The sequence below is a fragment of the Argiope bruennichi genome, chromosome 3, assembly GCF_947563725.1.
Source record: "Argiope bruennichi chromosome 3, qqArgBrue1.1, whole genome shotgun sequence".
Lineage (NCBI taxonomy): Eukaryota > Metazoa > Arthropoda > Arachnida > Araneae > Araneidae > Argiope > Argiope bruennichi.
In genome coordinates, this window is record NC_079153.1 from 31,023,273 (window position 1) to 31,044,451 (window position 21,179).

General features: G+C 28.6%; 1 protein-coding gene across 1 annotated transcript in view; it reads right to left on the reverse strand.

The window, feature by feature from the left end:
- The window catches only part of LOC129963808 (glycerophosphocholine cholinephosphodiesterase ENPP6-like), a 33,856-nt gene extending 12,964 nt beyond the window's left edge, over positions 1-20,892 (reverse strand). The window contains exons 1-3 of the mRNA XM_056078375.1: positions 20,345-20,892; positions 8,194-8,577; positions 861-970 (exon numbers count right to left, since the gene is read on the reverse strand). Coding sequence (XP_055934350.1) covers positions 861-970; positions 8,194-8,577; positions 20,345-20,582 — 732 coding nt within the window. The 5' untranslated portion in view covers positions 20,583-20,892. The remainder of the gene's footprint in view (positions 1-860; positions 971-8,193; positions 8,578-20,344) is intronic.
- Between the last annotated feature and the right edge of the window lie 287 nt (positions 20,893-21,179).

Consider the following 21,179-nt stretch of genomic DNA (forward strand, 5'->3'; position numbering starts at 1 on the left):
AAGTTTGAATTTTAGAATTTAAAGTAGAAAATTTATTTAATAATTTGAGTTGTTTCACGTAATGTATCTCATGTATAAACACTTACCATCGTTTTCTAATCATTTTAGAAAAAAATATGTCCACAATCAAAGGGAACAAACAATTATTGTTCTCAAGAAGTCAGTTTTCACTTCTGAACATAATGTACTGAATTTTGAGAAAATTTCACTAAATAAATACATTTGTAGTTAATAAAAAAATAAGATTGTAAAAAATAACAACTGTGCCCTACATTTTAATTTTTTTTAAACTTGTTGAAGTCATTATTCGAACATTTGTTTCTAATTTAAAACAAAAATTATCAAAATATCTGATCTCAAAGTTTCTTTCTCTTCATTGAGTCGGACAAAACCGCGAACCTGTAAGAAACAATTTTGCTTCTAATTTAAATTAGCAAGGAGACAAATTAGAAAATGAAGAAAATTATTTTTATAAAATTTAAATTAGAACAGAATCGGTTATGGCTAACTTTCTAATTTAGTTGTCACTCACTTTTTTTAGCACATCTTCATTTGTAGATATTTGCTTCGATTTTTACAGTTTGTAGTTTGCCAAACGATATTATTGTAAATAAAAAAGAAAATAAAAGTGCGAACTCAAAATATTTTCGTACTTCATTTTCGAAGCTTTACGTTATTGTCGTTTTGACTTTTCTGACTTTTGTTATGTTACGGGTAATGCCATCCAGGTACAAATGCCTTATTATATTGGGCATTCAAGAAAAAAATTGCAATGTGCTAATTTTATCCTATTTTATAGTAACTCACTCTCTTTTTAAAAAATTTAATAAAAGAAATATATTCAGTGCACACATTATTACCTCGTCTTCAAGGTGAGCATCCTTTATTTTCTGCTGCATTTTGTTTAAAATCTCATCAATATCTTGTAGAGCTTCTGTCACTTCTGCTGACTTTGGACCATGCATATGGCCTGCAATAAAATTAAAAAAATATTTTCATCTTAAAAACTTAATAAAGAAAATATTTTTGCCGTAAGTTATTTTAAAATTAACTTAATTAGAATACAGCGAAAAAAATAATTTAATTCATAAAAAAGTATTTATTGTAATTTAATGGTGGGTATTTAATATCATTTGTGGATTGCGATAAAAATGGGCATAAGTAAATTTTGCCTTCTCCTGAATTTAATATTTTATTTGGAAACAACACAAAATACTCATGTTAAGTTTATTTAAACTAAATTTAAACTTACTAGCGGATCTCAATATAAATGTAGACGAATTATAATTTATTTTTTGCATAAATATTATACTCATTATGAAATCAGCATGCTGATATCATAATGCATACCTAATCATATCAGCATGCAATATCTAAAAAGATAATAAGTATCAGTCAAGATTTTACGAAACTTATTTTAAGTTCTAAAAGCGTGTATAACAACTTCATTTCGATAATTGATCGAACTTAAAAAAACTGCTGTTTGGAATTGAAATTTTAATTTGTTTTTAAATTATGAATTAAAATTTACAAATGATAGCTGTTTTTGCATCTTCCGCCTATCTATGCATTAATTTAAAATCTTATATATTACATTATTTATCTAATTTCAAATTAAAGAATTATTAGTAAAGAATAAAGAAACATTAATTAAAGAATAAGCCTTAATCACAATTTAATGCATATAGATGAATGGCATCATATTTGCATAACTCTTTTAGCTTTCTCTTTATTAGCTCTTATTATCCTCACCCAATTATTATTATCTCTAGCTCTCTTTTATTAGCATTATCTCTTTCACTTTATTAGCTCTCTCAGATCTCATAAACCATTACTTTAGTTAATAGCTTATGAGATGGCGGAACCACTAAATCAAAGAGTTAAATAATAACTGTGATGCAACTGATCTATTGTTCCAAACAGTACTGACAGGAGTGTTTTTAAAGAAATTTAAATCATTCTCTTGATAAAAATTAATAAATTCAACAAGGTAATGCACGAAAGTAATTTTACTAGCTCAGTTAAAATAAGTATAGTCGATAATAAGTACAAAAACTTAGTCGATAAGTATAAAAGCTTGATTTATTATTGTTATAACAGATAGAATGCATCTTGAAATCGTTAGAAAATATTCCAATAAAAATATTTAACCTTAAAAAATACCACAGCATCCTAAATGTACTATCAAAAATTATTGTGGAATTTAAAGCAAAATTGAGGAATGTTTATTAATCCAACAGAAAAAAAAATCTTTTTTCCGAATGAGAAAATACAAAAATTATCTTTCATGACTGGAATTTTCTTATGACATAAAGATAATTCCTCTACGTGTCTGGCATTGCACACATAGAGGCACAGGGTAGACCTCTGAACTTATAGCCACAGAATTTAACACAAATATGCTTTGGAAAAAGGAAATATGCATCTAGAAGCGATTTTTTTTTAATTTTGGTTAATTAACTTCTCTCCGCAATAACTTCAAAAATATTATTGCACATGACTAATTTTTACAATATTTTAATTTGCAAAATAAATTTTTAAAATTTATGTTTTAATATCAGCGGTTTAATTGCATGCAGTTTTTTCTTTTAATTTATTAAAAATATTTTTACATAATTATTTCATTGCTGCAATGATATTCAAACCGATTTCTTTGTTTCATTAAATATTTAATCTTGTGATATTTTGCCATTATTAAATGCAAAAAAAAAAAAAAAAATTCTTATTATCTGTGCAGATTGAATGAGGAATAAGAAAATAGAGTAATATAATATTTTGTTGAGGAAATAAAAAAGACTTCGTAAAAGGAATCATAGATATATGGTTAAACATGAGAGGTTTAATTAAAATAATCTGCCAATATTCCATTTAACAAAAAAGGCGGCTAGTTCTGATCCAAAACCAGTTTGAAAACATTTTGTTGTAATTAAATTGATTAAATTAAGATTCAATAGAAAAGAAACATTGATGGAAACATTGAGATTTTTTTACATGCCTGTTATTGGCTTTCTTATCCATTGCAATTGTAAAATGTCGATAACTGACATCTTTTTCTCTATCTTTCAAGGATATTTGCTGCTCAAATGTTTTTGTAAATAAATACTATGAATTTTTGTATGATTAGTAAGATATACGACAAAATATCACTATTTTTTTATGTAATAATTAGCCTAATTTTAAAGAAAGCTGGTAAATATCTAAACCAATCACATCAATTTGAATATTCCATTTTCCGTTACAATATCTTTACATATTCTATTCCTCAGTTTATATGCTACATTCCTCGAAAATAAAATATAATTGGAAAATAAGCCCTCATAAATGTGAATTAAAGTTGCATATAATATCAATCTTATCCCTTAAGTTAGATACTTACAATTAATACTTATTGGTACTTATTTGTTTCATTTGGACCCCACAATAAATCGCCAAAAAAAAGCCAAACGTCGCCAATCGTAGTTGCCAATTATCTTGGCGTAATCTGAAAGTCTCTAAGTAAAAATGGGAATGCAATAATCTTGGTACCTCATATATATATAACGCAGTAGTAAACCCGAAGACGGTAAAAATAAACAGGTACAAGTTAGAACAATTATAAAGCATTAACAATAATATATAATTAAATATAAATGAAAAATATCATTATTATAAATAATATTTAAAATAAATGATAACGCAAATTAAAATCACAATTCATAAATATTTTCGCGAATAAAGTATAATTTTAGAAAATGAAATTAAAGAAAATGTTTCTGTTTATTTTTTTGAAAGGAAAAGTAAAAAGATCATAAAGAAACGCACACAGTATCACTCTAAAATAAAGATTAAATACACAAATTAAAAAAAGTAAAACACGTACAGGTTCTGAAAATTTCTGGGCAATTTTTACATAATGCTGCCAAAAATAATTTATGTTCTTTTATTTTTATTTATTTGACTGCATTTTTTCAAGTTACTAAATTCTAACCGTATTAATCACGCGCCTTTAATCACTTTTCAAATAAAAAGTTCGATTATTTATTTTTTTAATGCAGAGATATGTTATTAAATGTCAAATAAACAAAGATAATAACAGAATGAAGCATCATTTAAAAATAAAAAATAAATCGTTTGAAAATAAGTGTTCTTTTCAGCAAAAAAAAAAAAAAAAAAAAAAAAAACATTATAAGATGCCTTTCTGCTGACGACATTCATTAAAGGTTGTTGAGCATAAAATTATTGAAATTGGTACACACTTATTTTTGATTGGGACAATGAGCATCTTTGGGTAATTTTTAATTAAATACAGCTTTAACGAATTTTTAATTTATTTAATTTCGTATAAAATTGCAAAAAAGATGGCCAATATTATATTCACACCAACATTATATTCCAAAAGTCCCTTATCGAACTGAATTGAATATTCTGCATTTTCCTTCAATTCATCTAAATAAATTTTTTGGAAAGTTTGTTTTTTCTTTATTAATTAATTATTAATTAATTAATTAATTCTTTATTAATTAATTATAATGAATAATAATTTTCATTATTGTAATTTTTACTAATAATCAAACAGAATATGCATCTGTATCTATACATCAGTCGTATTCTAGAGCTATTAAAGACCATGTGGCTTAGAGCTTTCAAATTTGGATACAATGCCTTGGAGGGGGAGAATATGCACTTCCAAACAATCTTATTGAAATTTGAATAGGAATGTTAATTAATTAAAAATCAAGCAAAAAGGTATTTTTCTGCGATAATTTCTGAAAATATTATTGCACAAAAATTATTTTTATATTGTTTTAAAATCCCCCACAAGCAAATGTTTTAACTGTATCAATTTAGTTGCCACCCAATTTTTCTCTCGTTTTTTTTTTTTAAATTTTGCATAATTTTCAACAATGCATTTCAGTGTTACACTAAAATTCAAGCCTATTTCAGTGTTTAATCAAATATTTAATCGCATGATATTCTGTCACTGTTAAAAACTGAGGGAAAAAAGATTCTGTTTATTATCCACGTAGTCAGAAATTAGAAGAGGGAAAATTTAATTTCGCAAAAGGCAATGTGTGTGCAGGTAGAAAATAGATGAGTGGACAGTTACTTTTTTGATGGTACTGAGGAGTAATGTCTTTTAATACATTGAGAACGTTTATATACGTTATATACGCACAAAACAGAAGAGATTTGAAACTATTCAAATAAAACTGTTTTATGTCTATCATAATTTGATATTTAAAAATCCTTTGTTGAGGAAATCATGTACAAATGCACAAAAGATTTAATTAAAACCAAGCATAATCAGTATCGAACCAACAGCTCACTAAAGGTAAAAAAATAAATGAATAATGGAATGAATAATGAAATTGTAAATTTATTTCTCATATTATAATGAAACTCAAGCCAATTCTGTTTCTGATTAATTCTGTGAATCGTATGATTTATCACTGTTAAAGCTACAGAAAAACCAGCGGTAGTGATCTTTCCAAAACTTTCTGCCATACCTTTTAATAAACTTGTCCTGCCATAGAACGCCCTACGTGGTATCGGCGTACAATAGTTGCGAAATATTAACTTTTGGCTAGAAATTAGCATTTTTACTGAATCTATTGTGTTATATTTGAGGAGTTATTTGGCGACGTGTTAATAGTATCCAAAAATGGAATTTGAGTTTTAGACACGTTTTTCTCAACCGATTGAAAAAAATTGGGGTGGATCCTAGCACAACCCACCTCTTAGAGTCTTTTTGCATTCTCGCCAAACGAGTGGCAATAACGTCACAATAATAAATAAATTAATTAAAATTAATTTAATTAATTAAAATTAATTTAATTAATTAAAATTAATTAATGTTTTAAAAAATTATTATTATTTCTGGCCTTCAAGTATCGTTTTTTAATTGAAAAATAATAATAACAACAAATATTCAATTAGTAGTCAACTTGGCGAGATTTCAAATAAGTCGCCAAGAGGTGGGCCCATAGGATTTTACCAAAATTGAAGCCAAACTGCACTGGTAGTCACAAAATCTCATATCAAATCCTAAAAATACAGGGTGTCTATAAATGATGGACCCGATTTTAAAAAATCATATTTTCAAAAGTTCTCGATGGAATAAAATAATTAATGCTTAAAAGTAACGAGAAAAGCACGAAGTTTTTTTTTTGTTACCAACAGATAGTTTTTTTACCTTATAAATGTTCGATATGGGACCCTTTTGTCACACGGCATACGTCCAATCGATAATCTAGTTCATTCCACACATTTTGTAACATGTTTCTGGTAATGTTTTGTAATGCTGCAGAAATGCGTTGTTTCAATTCTGGGAGTGTTTTCGGCATTGGCTGTACGAAAACACGGTCTTTCACGTAACCCCATAGAAAGAAATCACATGGGGTTAGTTCAGGAGATCTTGGTGGCCATGTTAATAACGTTAAATCATCGTCACCCGCACGGCCTATCCATCTTTGTGGAAGCACATTGTTTAAGTAACTACGAACCGTCAAAGACCAATGAGGAGGTGCTCCATCTTGTTGGAAGATAAAATCGGGACTGTCCTCAAGCAGTTGAGGAAATAACCAAATTTCCAGCATGTCGAGATAATTGTCACCTGTGACAGTTTTTTCACCGAAGAAAAAAGGCCCATAAATTTTTTCACATGACATTACACAGAAAACGTTTACTTTGGGTGAATCTCTCATAAACTGTTGAAATTGATGAGGATTTTCACTTCCCCACACTCTCACATTGTGACGATTAACATGTCCTGATAAATGGAATGTCGATTCATCTGAAAATACCAATTTTTTGGCAAAATTTGGATTTTGTAATTCTATAAGCATGCGTTCACAAAAGTCTAATCGACACACTTTATCATTCTCTGTTATTTGTTGTAGCAACTGTAAACGATATGGTTTAAACTGTAATTTTGTACGCAAAACTTTCCATACCGTTTGATGTGGCATTCCTAATTCTCGGCCGGCAACTCTCGTCGACTTCCGCGGGCTGCGAACAAAACTCTCCCTTACCTTCTCTATTGCGTCATTCGTAAGGCTTGGCCGGCCGCTGCTTTTCTTTTTGCACAAGCAACTTGTTTCTTTAAACTGCTTATAGCATCGCAAAATGCTTTTGTTAGTTGGTGATTCTTTACCGTATTGAATTCTAAAAGCACGTTGAACAGTAGTAGTCGAAAAAACCCTTGCGTACTCCAACACACATAAACTCTTCTCACTCAATGTCGCCATTTTGGGCTTCTTACTCTCAGCGATCGTAAATGGCTGCCATCTGTTAGTAACAAAAAAAACTTTGTGCTTTTCTCGTTATTTTTAAGCATTAATTATTTTATTCCGTCGAGAACTTTTGAAAATATGATTTTTTAAAATCGGGTCCATCATTTATAGACACCCTGTATTTAAATCACTGCATTTTTGGATTATCGCGTTTACATTTTTATAAAGGTAAAGACCGATAGACCGTCAACCTATAGTTGTATTTGAAAAATGTCTACAATATTGGTAGTAAATTAGTGTACCAAATTTTATATATCAAACTGTCTTTGTTTTGTAATTATCGTGTATTCGTACAACCGAACAGAAGAACTTCCTGGGAACATATTTTGCTCAAAATTTGAGAGAAATCTCAAGGTTTAGTGTAAAACCGTATACCAAATTTCAGCTGTGAAGCTCAAATCGTTTTAGAATTATCTTTGCTACAGACAGATGGACATTTTCTAAAAGTGTGTTTTCCGAACTCAGGGAAATCTAAAACGTGCAGATTCGTCAAAATCTCGAGTTTGTATTTTTTGACGTTTACTCTACTTTCTCTATACTACGTATACGAGAAAGTAAAAATATTTTCTATGAACACTAACTCAACTGAGATTTTCCCGCCCACTGCTCAAACGTGCCTTTTAAGTACAGTTTTTATTCTTAGTTTCATAAATTTAAATTTAAATAATTTAACCTCACTTGCTTTTTCTTATATTTTTAAAACTCTTTTCCCTTTATTGTCATTTTTTTTTATTCTGTTCATATTTGTCAACTCCATTCTGTCAATAAAAGCAAATTTTACCTGCACCTCGTTTGAATCCCAGAGAGTCAAAATTCCTAACAGCAAACTGGTTGACAAAAGTTATTTTCTTTCATAATAAGATATTTACATTAAGATAATTTCTACCGGGGAAATAAGGCATATGACAGTAAATTATCTTACCTGCATAATCAACAGAGTCGTAATACATGAGAACTAACGATAACCTATCGGCTGAGAACTTTTTGGATGGTTTGAACAGTTGAACGACGTCATCAATTCTTTCCAGAAAATCGGTTCTTGTTTCTTTTGACGGGAGGCCCTCGTAATTCGTGGACCACCTCTCACAAATAGTTGGATGGGATCCTCTGATCTCCACCTCGCATCCGGCCCACCAGTACATCGCTGATCTTTTGCTGTTTTTTTCGGCGGTTATCCAAATAGGTTCGGCATCGTTCCACCAACGCGCATCATCCGCACCAGGTTTCGGGAGCATTGCGAAAACGCTGTCAGAAGCGTTGTCGTATATATGATTACCAACAAAACCATGGTTTTCAGGATACAGACCTGTAAATAGATGATAAAAAAACAAGAAAAATATTAAATGAAATGCTAATCACAAACAAAAAATTTACTGCGTATGTGTGAGGCAATACTTTTTTTCCTATCTTTTTGACTTAGAGCTATCAAATTGGGCTTAGATATACTCTGGAGAGTGAGAATGGGCATGGGAAGTTGATTTTCGGAAATCTTAATTATTTAATTAAAACTTCAACGATATTTTGATAATTTTTTATCATAATACCCAAAACACTTGAGATGGAAACAGCATGGAAATTCGTCAAATTTTTGATGATTTCAATAGCTTTGTTGATTACAGAATAGAACGCCATCTCATGCGATCGTATTCATAACCATTATAATCACTGAACAGTTGGGCATGACACGTTTTTTATTAAAACCAGAATATTTGAGGAAGATATAACAGAAATAAATATTTACAGAATTTACAGTCGTATAAAACGAAATAAAAAAAAATAATAATAATACGTAACCGTGTACTATGATTTTCTACTAAGCAACAGGATAGAAAAAAAAATATCTGGAATAATAATAAAAAGAGCGATACAATTGACTATTACAATATTGTACAAAATTCGCATATGAGAAAGTAACAAAAGCAGACATGAAAATCCTACTTTGGAGTTAATGCTAAAAGAAGGTAATTAGAAATTTTTTTTGTTTTATTTTAACATTGATAAAAACACGCGGTTGAATGGTTTGGTGGAGCAATGAAATGAGTTTGAATTTCATTATAACAATAAAAGTATTATTGTAGATTGTGATTAGATTCAATTTTAAAAATCTATTTTTTAAAAAAAGAAGAAATATTTGCATGGAAATGAAATTGGTTTCATTAAAAAGGTAATTCTAGTTATATCAATCAATTTTGTAAGATTATATTTTTGGAAGTTATAGCAGACTATCATCAAGCTATTTAATTAAATTAATTAATTTTTAATCAATTTACATTTTAATTGGCCTTTGGACATTGAAAAAATCCATTGAAGAACTGGTGTGCCGAATTTCACCAAGATGGGTCAAAAATTTTAGATTTATATAAAAGAATTTACAGACAAACACCAATTTTTATATATCGAAAGTATATAATTAATTATACTTGGAAACAAAAGAGTAATAGTAAATACGCATAAAGATTTTATTAAGCGTAGATATATCACTTTTTTATTGGAATGTATATAAAATAGAATAAGTCAAGTGTTTAGATTCAAATTACAAAATTTATATTTAATTTCTATCTTTGACAAAACTAAAAATTTTACATGCTGATTATTAGTCGCATTTAAATCATATTACATTTGGAATATGTATATCGGAATATATACGCTGGGCACATTCAATAATTAAATGCTTTTATTTTTAAGTGCCAACCCTTTGCGTAAGAAGAGCTAAAACAAAAACATACAAACTTTTTAATACTACATTAATAGCATTTATTATCATCAGTTTCTTCTTTTACAAAGGTAAATGGAAAAACTAACTTTTAAAATACTATTTCGCAATCTATCAAAAACAATTATTCTGTGTCGGCATTTAGGTCTAAAAAACGAAATCAACTATTTCACAACATATTTTCAAAAGTCACGTGATTCCGGTTATGAGTAAGTAGCCTATCCTTTTTTTTTATTTATTACGATATAAAAGTCAAAGTCACTTCTAAATATTCTGAGTCATTTGAACATTTACATAAAACATTCCAGACAATCCTGTTAGACGATTTATATACGAGATCTTGGAACCACTTAATTTGTTGACACAGGTGCGTTTCTTTCGAAATCGATGCAGAAGAAAAACAAAAAATAAGACTTTAAGGAGAATCTGACGGGATAAAAACTATCAACATTCGTTTTGCAATCTGTATATGTTAAGTGAAATTTCATATTTGTATATCTTGTTTTGGTTGTTATGGTCTATCATATCAATCAAACTAATGTTCTACATTTAATTCTAAAATGCCTTATATTGACTAGGAAATGATAAATTAGAATCCATAACAATAGAAATTAGGTAATGCTCAACATAAAAGTGATACTTTTAACAAATAAAGCAGTATATGTAATCTCTACTAATAATAAAGGAGTGTGTGTGTGTGTGTGTGTGTGTGTGTGTGTGTGTGTGTGTGTGTGTGTGTGTGTGTGTGTGCGCGTGTGTCGGAGTTCTAAAGGACAAACTGCTTGACATAAAGCTACCAAATTTGGCACAGATATACTTTGAAACTTGGATATGTGCAAGTCTTATAAAAAAAATGTTTGAAATTTTTAGTGAGGTTTTTGAATTTTTCCTCGATAACTTTCAGAAACACTATTATACAAAATTATATTTACGCCATTGTAAAATTCAAAAAAATTGTCTTTTTTAATGATGTCGCGTTAAACGTTTTGCAAATTCTTTCTTACTTTCTAATAATTTTCGTCATTGTTTGCAGTTTTATTTGATTAAAAATTAAGGAAAATAATAGCTGCGATAACTTCTAAAAATATAACACTACGAAAAGTATTTTTAAATCATCTTAAAATTGCAGAAACAATTTTTTTCAACAATACCAATTTTTTGTACTATAATTTTTATCGAATCTGAATTAATTTCTTTAAATATTTAAAGCGCATTTTACAGCTATATATTTCATTATTGAAGTGATTCAAATTATATTCATTGTCTATACTTTTAGTTCATATTGACTTTTGTTTCCGTTCTTGATAGTCAAGATGTGACGATATATTTTCATGTTGAGAAGGTTTTAGAATAAAGTAGATTTTTAATGAAATGTTCGAAATTTTGTTGTGCTTATAAAAAAAAAATTTAGAAATAAGCGTAAAATTAATAAATAAAAATTAGAAATAATAAAATGGTGAATAACGTTAAAGCTCGTCTATTCTTAAATGCTTGTATTGTTTCCTATGATATAATCGGATATATATATATAGATAGAGAGAGAGAGAGAGAGAGAGAGAAAGAATTTAATGCTGTAAAGTTTCTGAAATAGTATGAGTTATATACCTAATAAAATTGGAAGTTTAAAAATATTTTTCGGGGAAAACATTAAGACAATGCTTATATTACACCTAGTATGTAATTGAAATTTTCAGTAACCATTAATTCCATTGAATCAAGACTTCAAAAAATACTAAAATTTTATAAATCGAATTCGTGATTCAGCAGTTTTTCGTTATTCATTTATAATATTCTGTTAATAATTTATATAAAATGTTACATAATTTGCATATCTTGTTAATAATTTACATAAAAACATGTTTCTTGAAATTTAGTCGTCCTGAAACGAACTATACTCAGTGAAAATGAAAATTACCGGTCCCGCATAATTCCAGACAGACGGCAGATACTGCGAATGGAATACTCGTTTGTTTTGTTTCCTGTCTGGATTTTTTAATTAGTTTCATTCCTGTCTTGAATGATTCAGAATTTTATCAACTGTAATTTTCTTTTTCTTCAGCTTTTATTTTTGTATACTAAATCGACGTTATGAAATGTGCCTTGATCTACTTTGTTGCTATCTTATTCTTATTTTGTTTCGTATGAAGAGTATTTTTAATCAGAATCTAAATTGTATTAAAATTTGTACATGAAAGAAAACTGTAAACTGTACAATAAAGTTTCAGAAAATACATATTTTCTTAATTAAATCTCGTTTGTCCGCGTATTCGATTACAATTCAATCTAAAAAGGAATATCTTCAGCTTTTTTTTTATTAAATTGACGATTCTTCGACAAATAAACAAAGGAAAACGGAAAATAAAATAAAATTTCGAATGACTTTTGGATATTTTCCGACAATCAAAAGACAATTCTTGCTTCAATATTAATTTTGAGGAGGCAGTCACAATAATGGCCGAGGTCATCTGCTGATAAAGCTCAGCTTCAAAATCTGAAGATTTCAGGTTAGAACTCTATTCCACCAAAGAATTGCTGTTTTTAAAGTCGTTTTGATGTATATTAAATACGTCGAGACCGATTGTTCCTCCCCGTTGTTGTGCAGAAATGTAAAGAGTTGTACTTTCAAATGCTGTCCTCATCGTCTGACCTCAATTCAAAATCATGAGATCCATCTCAAAACAGCTCTAGTGGGTTTTCAAATGAGGCTTTAATGTAAATAACTCAAAATCAAAACCATATAAGATCTACCCTCGCCCTACCTAAGCGTTGAAAGTAATCTGAATAACAATCGTCGTCACAACGTCACCGAGGTTAGAACTAGGTATAAATCCTGAGCACATTGTTCTACAAACCACCTATGACGATCAGTTGGTTTACCGGGATAAATGTTTGCTCAACATTTCAATCAGATATTATGGGTAATTAATGCTTATATCATAATATTCTTTTTCAGCAAAATTATTCAAAACTTTAAATTTTGATAGGCATATAACTCATTATATTTAAAAGTTTTATACGTTTCGTTTATCATGCAATGCATTGCTCTAATTTTTTATCATCTCATTTATAAAGGTAAGTTTTAATTTGAGAAATGTAAGTGTTTAAGCTCCAACAAATAAAAATAAACTTTTTTGATGAAACTAAACATTTTTATTTAAAATATAATTAGAGACAGTAGAATCATTCAGCATTCAAGTTTTATGTGTACTGTACTTCAGAATATTTTTCATTGCTTATGCCATAACTCAGTATATTATTCAATAAAATTCTCTGATTTAACAAAAAAAATCAGTGCATTAAAGTAAGAAAATAATTTGCAAGCGATAAGAAGGATAATATATTTTTATACAGCAAATTGTACAACATTCCCCAGCGTGAATGGTTTCCTCAAAACTTTCTCGCATGCTCTCTAATAAAGATGTTATTCCAGAAAATGCCTTGCATGGAATTGGCATACAATAAGATACAAAACTTAACTTTTTGAGTAAATTTAGCTTTATACTGAATCTTGGCGAATTATTTGGCGATTTAACACTGGCGTGCGGTTAATAATATCCAAAAATCGAATTTTTGATTTAGACTTGTTTTTCTAGCCAATTGAAACAAAAATTTGTCACAAAACTACACTTGCAGTCACAAAATTCCATACCAAATTTGATATATTTAAGTGACTGCGTTTTTGAGTCACCTCATTTACATGTTTCTGAAAGTACAGAAGCAACAGATGGTCAACCCCTCATTGGATTTGACTCAAAATTTCATAGGTGTCTACATCATAGATAGTAAATATGTTTAATGAATTTTATCTATTTAGAACGCTTCGTTTTGTAGTATTGTATTAACATATATTCGGACAACCGGACAGACTTCCTCTGAACAGATTTTGCTCAAAATTTGATAGAAATCTACAAATTTGGTGTAAAGACTGTATACCAAATTTCCTCCGTTTTGCTTTGTTATCTTTGTCACAGATAGATAGACAGACGGACATTTTCCAAAAATGTATTTTTCGAATTCAGAGAGGTCTGACATGTGGAGATTCTTCAATATCTCAAATTCCAATTTTTTTTTTTTTTTTATACGATTATTATACTTTCTCTACATTACGTATACGAGAAAATAAAGAAATAAAAAAAGTAGAAATATTTATAAACGGAATTACATTTCAAAAACTTTTCATTATTTCTTATTTGTGAAGTTAAATCTTAATTGAAACTACAACGAAATTTGAAAATTTTTACTTAAAGCATGCATATTTTAAGCTGGGACCAACATTTAAAAATAAATCGAATCTTCATATATTGATAATCAACAATAGAGAAAAGGCTAGAATTCTATACTAGAAGTAGCAGAGAAAACGATTCCAGATACACTTCAACATTGAAACAAATTCTTTTAAAATATGCTTAAAATATCTTTTTTTTTTTAAATTGATTGAAAATAGAAAAAAATATATATTATATGGCAGAAAATGGTGTCATAATTTCTAGAATTTTAAGATGATATTAAAATCATTTTTGTGTTATATTTTCACAAAATATTACAAAAAAAAGACAAAATTTCGCTTAATTTTTATTTAATTATAAATCTAATTAAAATTTCAAAATCTCTTTCCGAGATGAACATGCCTATCCTCTAAGTGTTTATGTGCCAAATTTGGTACTCAAGATCAAATGGTCTAGCTTACTGAGAGTCAACATACACACACACACACACACTTATATGAACAGTAGAAATTAAATAGCATATCGATTAAAGTATATAACACTAAATTTTAGTTAGCTACTTTTAAACATAATACAGCAGAACTTTTAACATTACTCAGTGACATATTCTTTATTTTGTAACCATGTTTTCTCGAGAACTTTACAATGAACTAATAAAATATTTTGCTTTGACATTGCACTTTTTTTAATTAATAATAGAAAAGCAAGGTTTATAAAGAATTGAAAAATAAAAGGTTAACATAAATAAAAAAAGATTATTATTTTTCTCTTAGTTTAATTTACTAATGGCTTCTGCTTCATTGCAAGTTGTTTCTTAATATGAGTCATCGTATTATTGGATGAAAGCAGCTGTCTCCAAAAACAAATCATTAAAGATCTCAGTAAGAAGAAACGCGATGTACACTCGGAAACATGCAAGAGGTAAGAGAAAAAGCTTTTAAATATCGATACTAAAAAGCGTTCCTCATACACCGTCATAAAAATACTAGGTCTCGCTTTCTAAATCACATTTACTAGAAATGGTTAAGAAATAAAACTACTGTAAGCACTTGCATTTTCTTATTTTTAATAATAAATGAGCAAATATTTATATATATTGGAGAATTTGATTCATTCGGAGCTGAAAGAAACAAGATTAAAAATAAAATTTATCCAAAAATACGAATTAAGAAAATTTGTATTTAAAATGAGTACAACAAGAAAAATTCCTATTTCAAAATTAGAAATGATAATAAAGATTTATTTTTAATACTCAGTACTGTCAATAAATATTTGCTAAGTTTATAAATAAATTATAATTTATTTCAGTAAATAACACAATAATAATTTTAAATAGAACAGTCTAAAAAAATAACTAAACTTGTGAATAAAAAATATGCAAAATTTTAAATGCAGATACACAATAAAACTTCAAAATAAACAAGAGAATTTACGTCTCACATTCTCGGAATTCTTTTTATAAAAAATTATAATTTTTTATTGTTTTTGTGATTAAATGCATTTTATGTTCTCTAAAGAATTACAAATTAATTACTTGTAATCAGTAAAGACATAAGAGCTAATGTAAGTAATTCTGAAATGTAAACAATTTTCTTTGCATTTTTTAGTTTAGACTTCCAATTTAATTAATAAATCATTTACAAATTATTAGTGACCATTAATTAATCATTTTGTTAAAACATTAACAAAACTTTCAAGAGGTCAGAGAAAAATATGAAATAAAGTTTGTCACTTTATAAACGCTAAAAATTCTAATTAATCAAGTGTCAAAGTATATGACCATAAAAAATATTAATAACAACAAAAAAGTATTGTTTTATAAATATTATTTCAATCTCTAATTATAAAAGATAAATGTCTGTATGTCTGCGTGTGTGTGTTGACGCTCTACCGGCGAAACCACTTGATTTGGAACTAAAAAATGTGATCTAAAACTGTTACATTCCAGAACTGCTAATATTTTGGAAAGAGGAAAAATACAACCAGAAGATATTTTTTTTTTTTTGAAAATTTTTACTGAGATTTTTATTAATTAAAAAAATATGCAGAATTATAATATTTTTTCACTAAGACTTCTGGAAATCTTACAGCACAAAAACGATTTTTACGTCTTTTTAAAATAGAATCACATCAATGCTTTGCTGACGAATTTCTTTTCATTTTTAATTATTTCCAGAAAATATTTTAAGCGCATTTTCCAGCAATATATTTCATGTGAAATAAAAATAAAATATGCTTGCAAAATGAAAATTATCTTTCACCTACGTATTGCCATCACGTTGTTAATAATTCAAATGAAAAGATTAACTCTATAAAGTAAACAAAAAAAAAATCACAAAACGAATCTTTTTATTTATTCTTTTGTAATTTTTAACTGTCGGTATGCGCTTTTAAAAATCGTCTGAATTCTTACTTTAAAAATCTTCTGCAATGGAATTCCTTGCAGTTCTCGTAATTATTTTTGTGCTTTGATGGTTATCTTGATAATTTGTTATATCGATAATTGTGCAAGAATGGATGTCTGGTGAATGGGATGGCAGGAACTATTTTGAATCTGCAGAATAGACGAAGGGTGAGTGGAATATATATATTTTTTGACGAGTTGATGAAGTTAGTAAAGGTTGTTTGTTTGTATTTACTGTTTCTTTTATCCACTCAGTCTTATGTTCAATGTGCTAGCGAAGCTACTAGTTTCCCGCTCCCACGGCTGGCGAAGCCGTAGAACTTTTTTTTTTTTTTTTTTTTTTTTTGTAAGTTAAAAAATTCTGGTGCCTTCTTCGGATGCCGAAAAGCTAAATTTTGCTCTTTATACAACAGACCGGTGCAGCCGGTTTGAAAAACTTTTTTATTTCAAAATTGTTAAGACAATCAGCGATAATGATCCTAATGATTAAAAAAAATTTTAATAAAAATCACTAACACAGATTAAATAAATCACAGATTAAAATAAAAATTACAATATTTATCAGAAAAGATCATAATTTTAAGGCAGAAAGTGGTAACCACAACTGTTTCGTAGAATTATTTGTTTATTTTGTCCGGCATCTTTAATGGCGACTTGGCATCCTTGGCGCAGCAAGGGGCACACTAAACTACACTTTTACCCATTAATTTTGCCTAAAAATGGTTAATAATCTGAATAGTCGATTATATATAAACGCTATAGTCGATTTATTATAAACGCTATCGACAGCGACGTGCAGTTGAATATTCTGAAGCTGATCGTATTTATCGGCAAAATAACTGAGATGTAATTAACACACTGCAAAGAAATGCTCGCAGAAGAATTGAACAGTCGAGATGTCTAAATAAAATGTCATGCGTGCTTCGGTAACGGAAATTAACCTCCAGCTAATGCCCTATAACCTACTTTACCTCATGTCGCTTACTTAGTATAAGATATTAATTTATTATTTCTTTGTTTTCTTATGATATAGTACAATGACTCGCTGAATTCATTCAACCACTACAGTGTACTTTTAAAAAACAAACAGAATAAATTGCATTGATCTCTTGTTTGCGTAGCAATTATAAGGAATCTGTGTGTTTGGATATGCCATAACTCAAACTCAAAATGAATTAGATGGATAAAATTTAAGAGGAAACATTTATATTTAATACTGATTTAAAGTTTGAATTCAATTGCTCACCGTAAATCGATTCTTTTCGCCTCACGATAGTCCTAAATCAAGAAAAGCCGTTTTGTAGAAGTATGCAAAAAATCAGAGAAAAAAAACTCCTTTTTATTTTTATTTTTTTATCTTATTTTATTTTATTTTTTGTAAATATTGCCGAGAAAAATAAGTTACAGTTTATTCATAGAAATTTTTTGACTTTTATTCCGTTCGATCATTTATTTTTTTTAAAATGAAATAAAGAGCATTATGAATTTAAATTACTGTTCTGGTAATAAATTAATTTTAAAATATTTTTTAAATTGTAATGAACAAACACTATGTCGTTGAGGTGATGTTTTCTCGGGGGTTTATTTCAAACTGGGCAGCTGCCTAAACCACTGGGCTGGAAGGAGGACACACATGAAGATTAAAAAACGCTATTAACCAAGAGGCCTAAATTTATAGAAAATTTATGTTTGATGAATTGTAAAATATGAGAATAATATTAAGATTTCGTCAAGTATAACTGATCGGGTGAGTATTGTTTCACTAGATTCACTTATTTTCAAATATTCATTGTAATTTGAAATATACTGAAAAAAAAGTACTCTCATTTAACATTAGGAATTCAAATCTTCAATTACTTGTAATTCGGAAAAAAATTTACTCAAAATTTCAAAATATTATATGCATTTCAACTATTTTAATCTGGTTAATTCAAATATATGTTTGAAATCAAATGCCCCTATTCGAAAAAATTGCTTTTGAGTAGAGCTACATATGGAGACGACCCCTTATAAGGAAAAACTATTTCACACGCTTACGGAGAACTATTTCCACAGAGACAGGTTGTATTATGTGATAATTAGTTTCGGAATAAAGAGTAGTGTCGAAATACATTTTTGATGATGATAAAAGTGATAAAAATAATGCACAATCAAAGATTGGTTTACTCAATAGAAAAGCAAATTTAATGATGATTCGAATACTTTGAAATATATGAATGAATAATCAAGTTTATGAGAGTCATAAAATTTATTGCAGCTGCTAAACAGTAAATTTCTGTTGTTGAATCACTACCATGAATATGTATTGTCATCGTTGAATGAATAATTCATTACTATCCATGAGTTTATTGTGAATATCTTGCCAACTTTTCGCAGGAATTTAAGTATTTGTGAACTAGTGGCCAAGCGAGAAATGGGCTAGAAAAAACATAAATACATTCCTATTATATATTCATAAAGTCTGAAGTCTCCAAGAAGACAACAGCAACATATATGCATATAATGAGCATTTTTAAAGCCGACAGAATCTATAATGTAGCAGAGGAAAAAAATTTATGCTCCCGGTACCATAAACTTTTGCTGAACCAATGTTCGGTGTATTCATATTTGTTGGGTTTTTTTTTTTTTTAATTTTTTTTTTATTTCAGTGTAAAATTTCATCATATTGCATCAGTTTTTGAATAAATAATAAGAAATTCGTTGAATGTACAGAATATGTAAGAACTTAACAATATTTGATTATTAGAGCTAAAGATGTTAAAAGAGGCATTGGTGGCTTCGTTGAAAAATCTAAGCTTTGAGACTAAACGGCTACAGATTCAAAACTTCATGCCGAGCAACCACTCAAGTGGTCTTAACCACAACCCCCGATGTCTATCGGGGGTTATGTCTTAGCTCACGTGACCTTCAACAGGGATATATGCGAGTAGCCGCAATTTCTATCTGGCAGAGGCCCGTCTAACAATAACTCTAGCGTCGCTTCAAAATGGCAGGAAAATAAAGATGTATTAAAAATACCATGAAATTTAAAATGAGAACATAACTAAAATGCATATAAATAGTTATTGTGATAAAGATGATATAAAAACATAGATTATAATGTTTTTATATCATCTTTATCACAATAACTATTTATATGCATTTTAGTGATATTTTTAACATTGGAGTTAAATATGATATGGAATTAACATTGACAGGCAATTTAAACTTTGTAGTGTAACTTTAAAAATGTAAAACCCGAGGAGATTTTTTAAAATTTTATTTAGAATTTTCATTCAATAAAAATTAAACGAAATTTTGGCATTTTGGCAAGCGAACTGATTATAGATGTAGAAATCGTTTGTAATATATTTAATTAATTAAAAAAGCACAGAAGCAAGATTCTGTACAAAATACAAAATTTATGTTGCACTAAATATACGAATAAATAAATTATTATTGAATAAAATACGCACTGTACATAACATTGAAGTCCTGGCTATCACTTCCGTTCCAAAATTTTCGATTCTCATAAAGAAGATAACCCCCAGAAATACAAAAAAAAATCTTGCATAATTTTGTACGATTTTGAGCAATATATTCTAAATTGTCAATTAATATAATGAATTGTAAAATAATATCATGTAATGCTCTTGGCTGTTCATACCTTCTTATGCAATGGAACAGAACGATATAATATTTCCAGATATTGCATTGAACCAAAATTTAAAAATAACATTCATGCGCTTACCTGTAACTAAAGTTTCCCAGTTAGGATACGACAGAGATGGAAAAACAGGATTTACATACGGAGCTCTTACTCCATTTTCCATTATGCGACGAAATCCTTTCAAATTTTTGTCGTTTAGATAATCCCATCTGACTCCATCAACTAAAACAACGATTAATTTGTTAGAAGCTGTCACTTCGCTTAAACAGTGAATCAAAAACACAAAGGCAACTAGAACAACCGAAACTTTGAACTTCATGACTTTCTTTGATAAATAAATAGTTACACTCTATTGACACCTCTACATAAACCGCTTAAATGCACTTTAGTTGTTCTTTCGAATCTCTCTAGAGCTAAAATTGCTCTGTATGCAATCGCTCTGAATAATGTTTGAGTTAATAACAGGTGGCGAAATAGACAATCGACAACAGAAATGAAGGCACCAGTTACGTCAAGGTTAAACTTCCGTGGAAAGGATGAAGTGCTTTTAAATAAATCCTTTTGTCATGTATGTGATTTGTGTGTTACTGTTATAGCTGCGGCTTGTAGGTGAATTCTGGTCCTGTTTCAACATATAGTGAATGATAAGGAAATTGGGATGGATCGTTTCAGAACATACACAGGAAATTGAATGCTCTTAGAAACATCTGCTAGAAGCATACTTCCGAATTCTGATAAGAATGCTCGCTGTGGATTAAATAAATAAATTGTTCGTTTAATATTATGAAGTTTCAAGAACGAATGAAAAAGGATATTACCAATACAAATTGTTCTTTATTTAAATTACGTGAAAAAAAAATTTGAATCTATTTCAGTATATTATCTATATGCCAAATTCTATTATTATGTTGTTTGA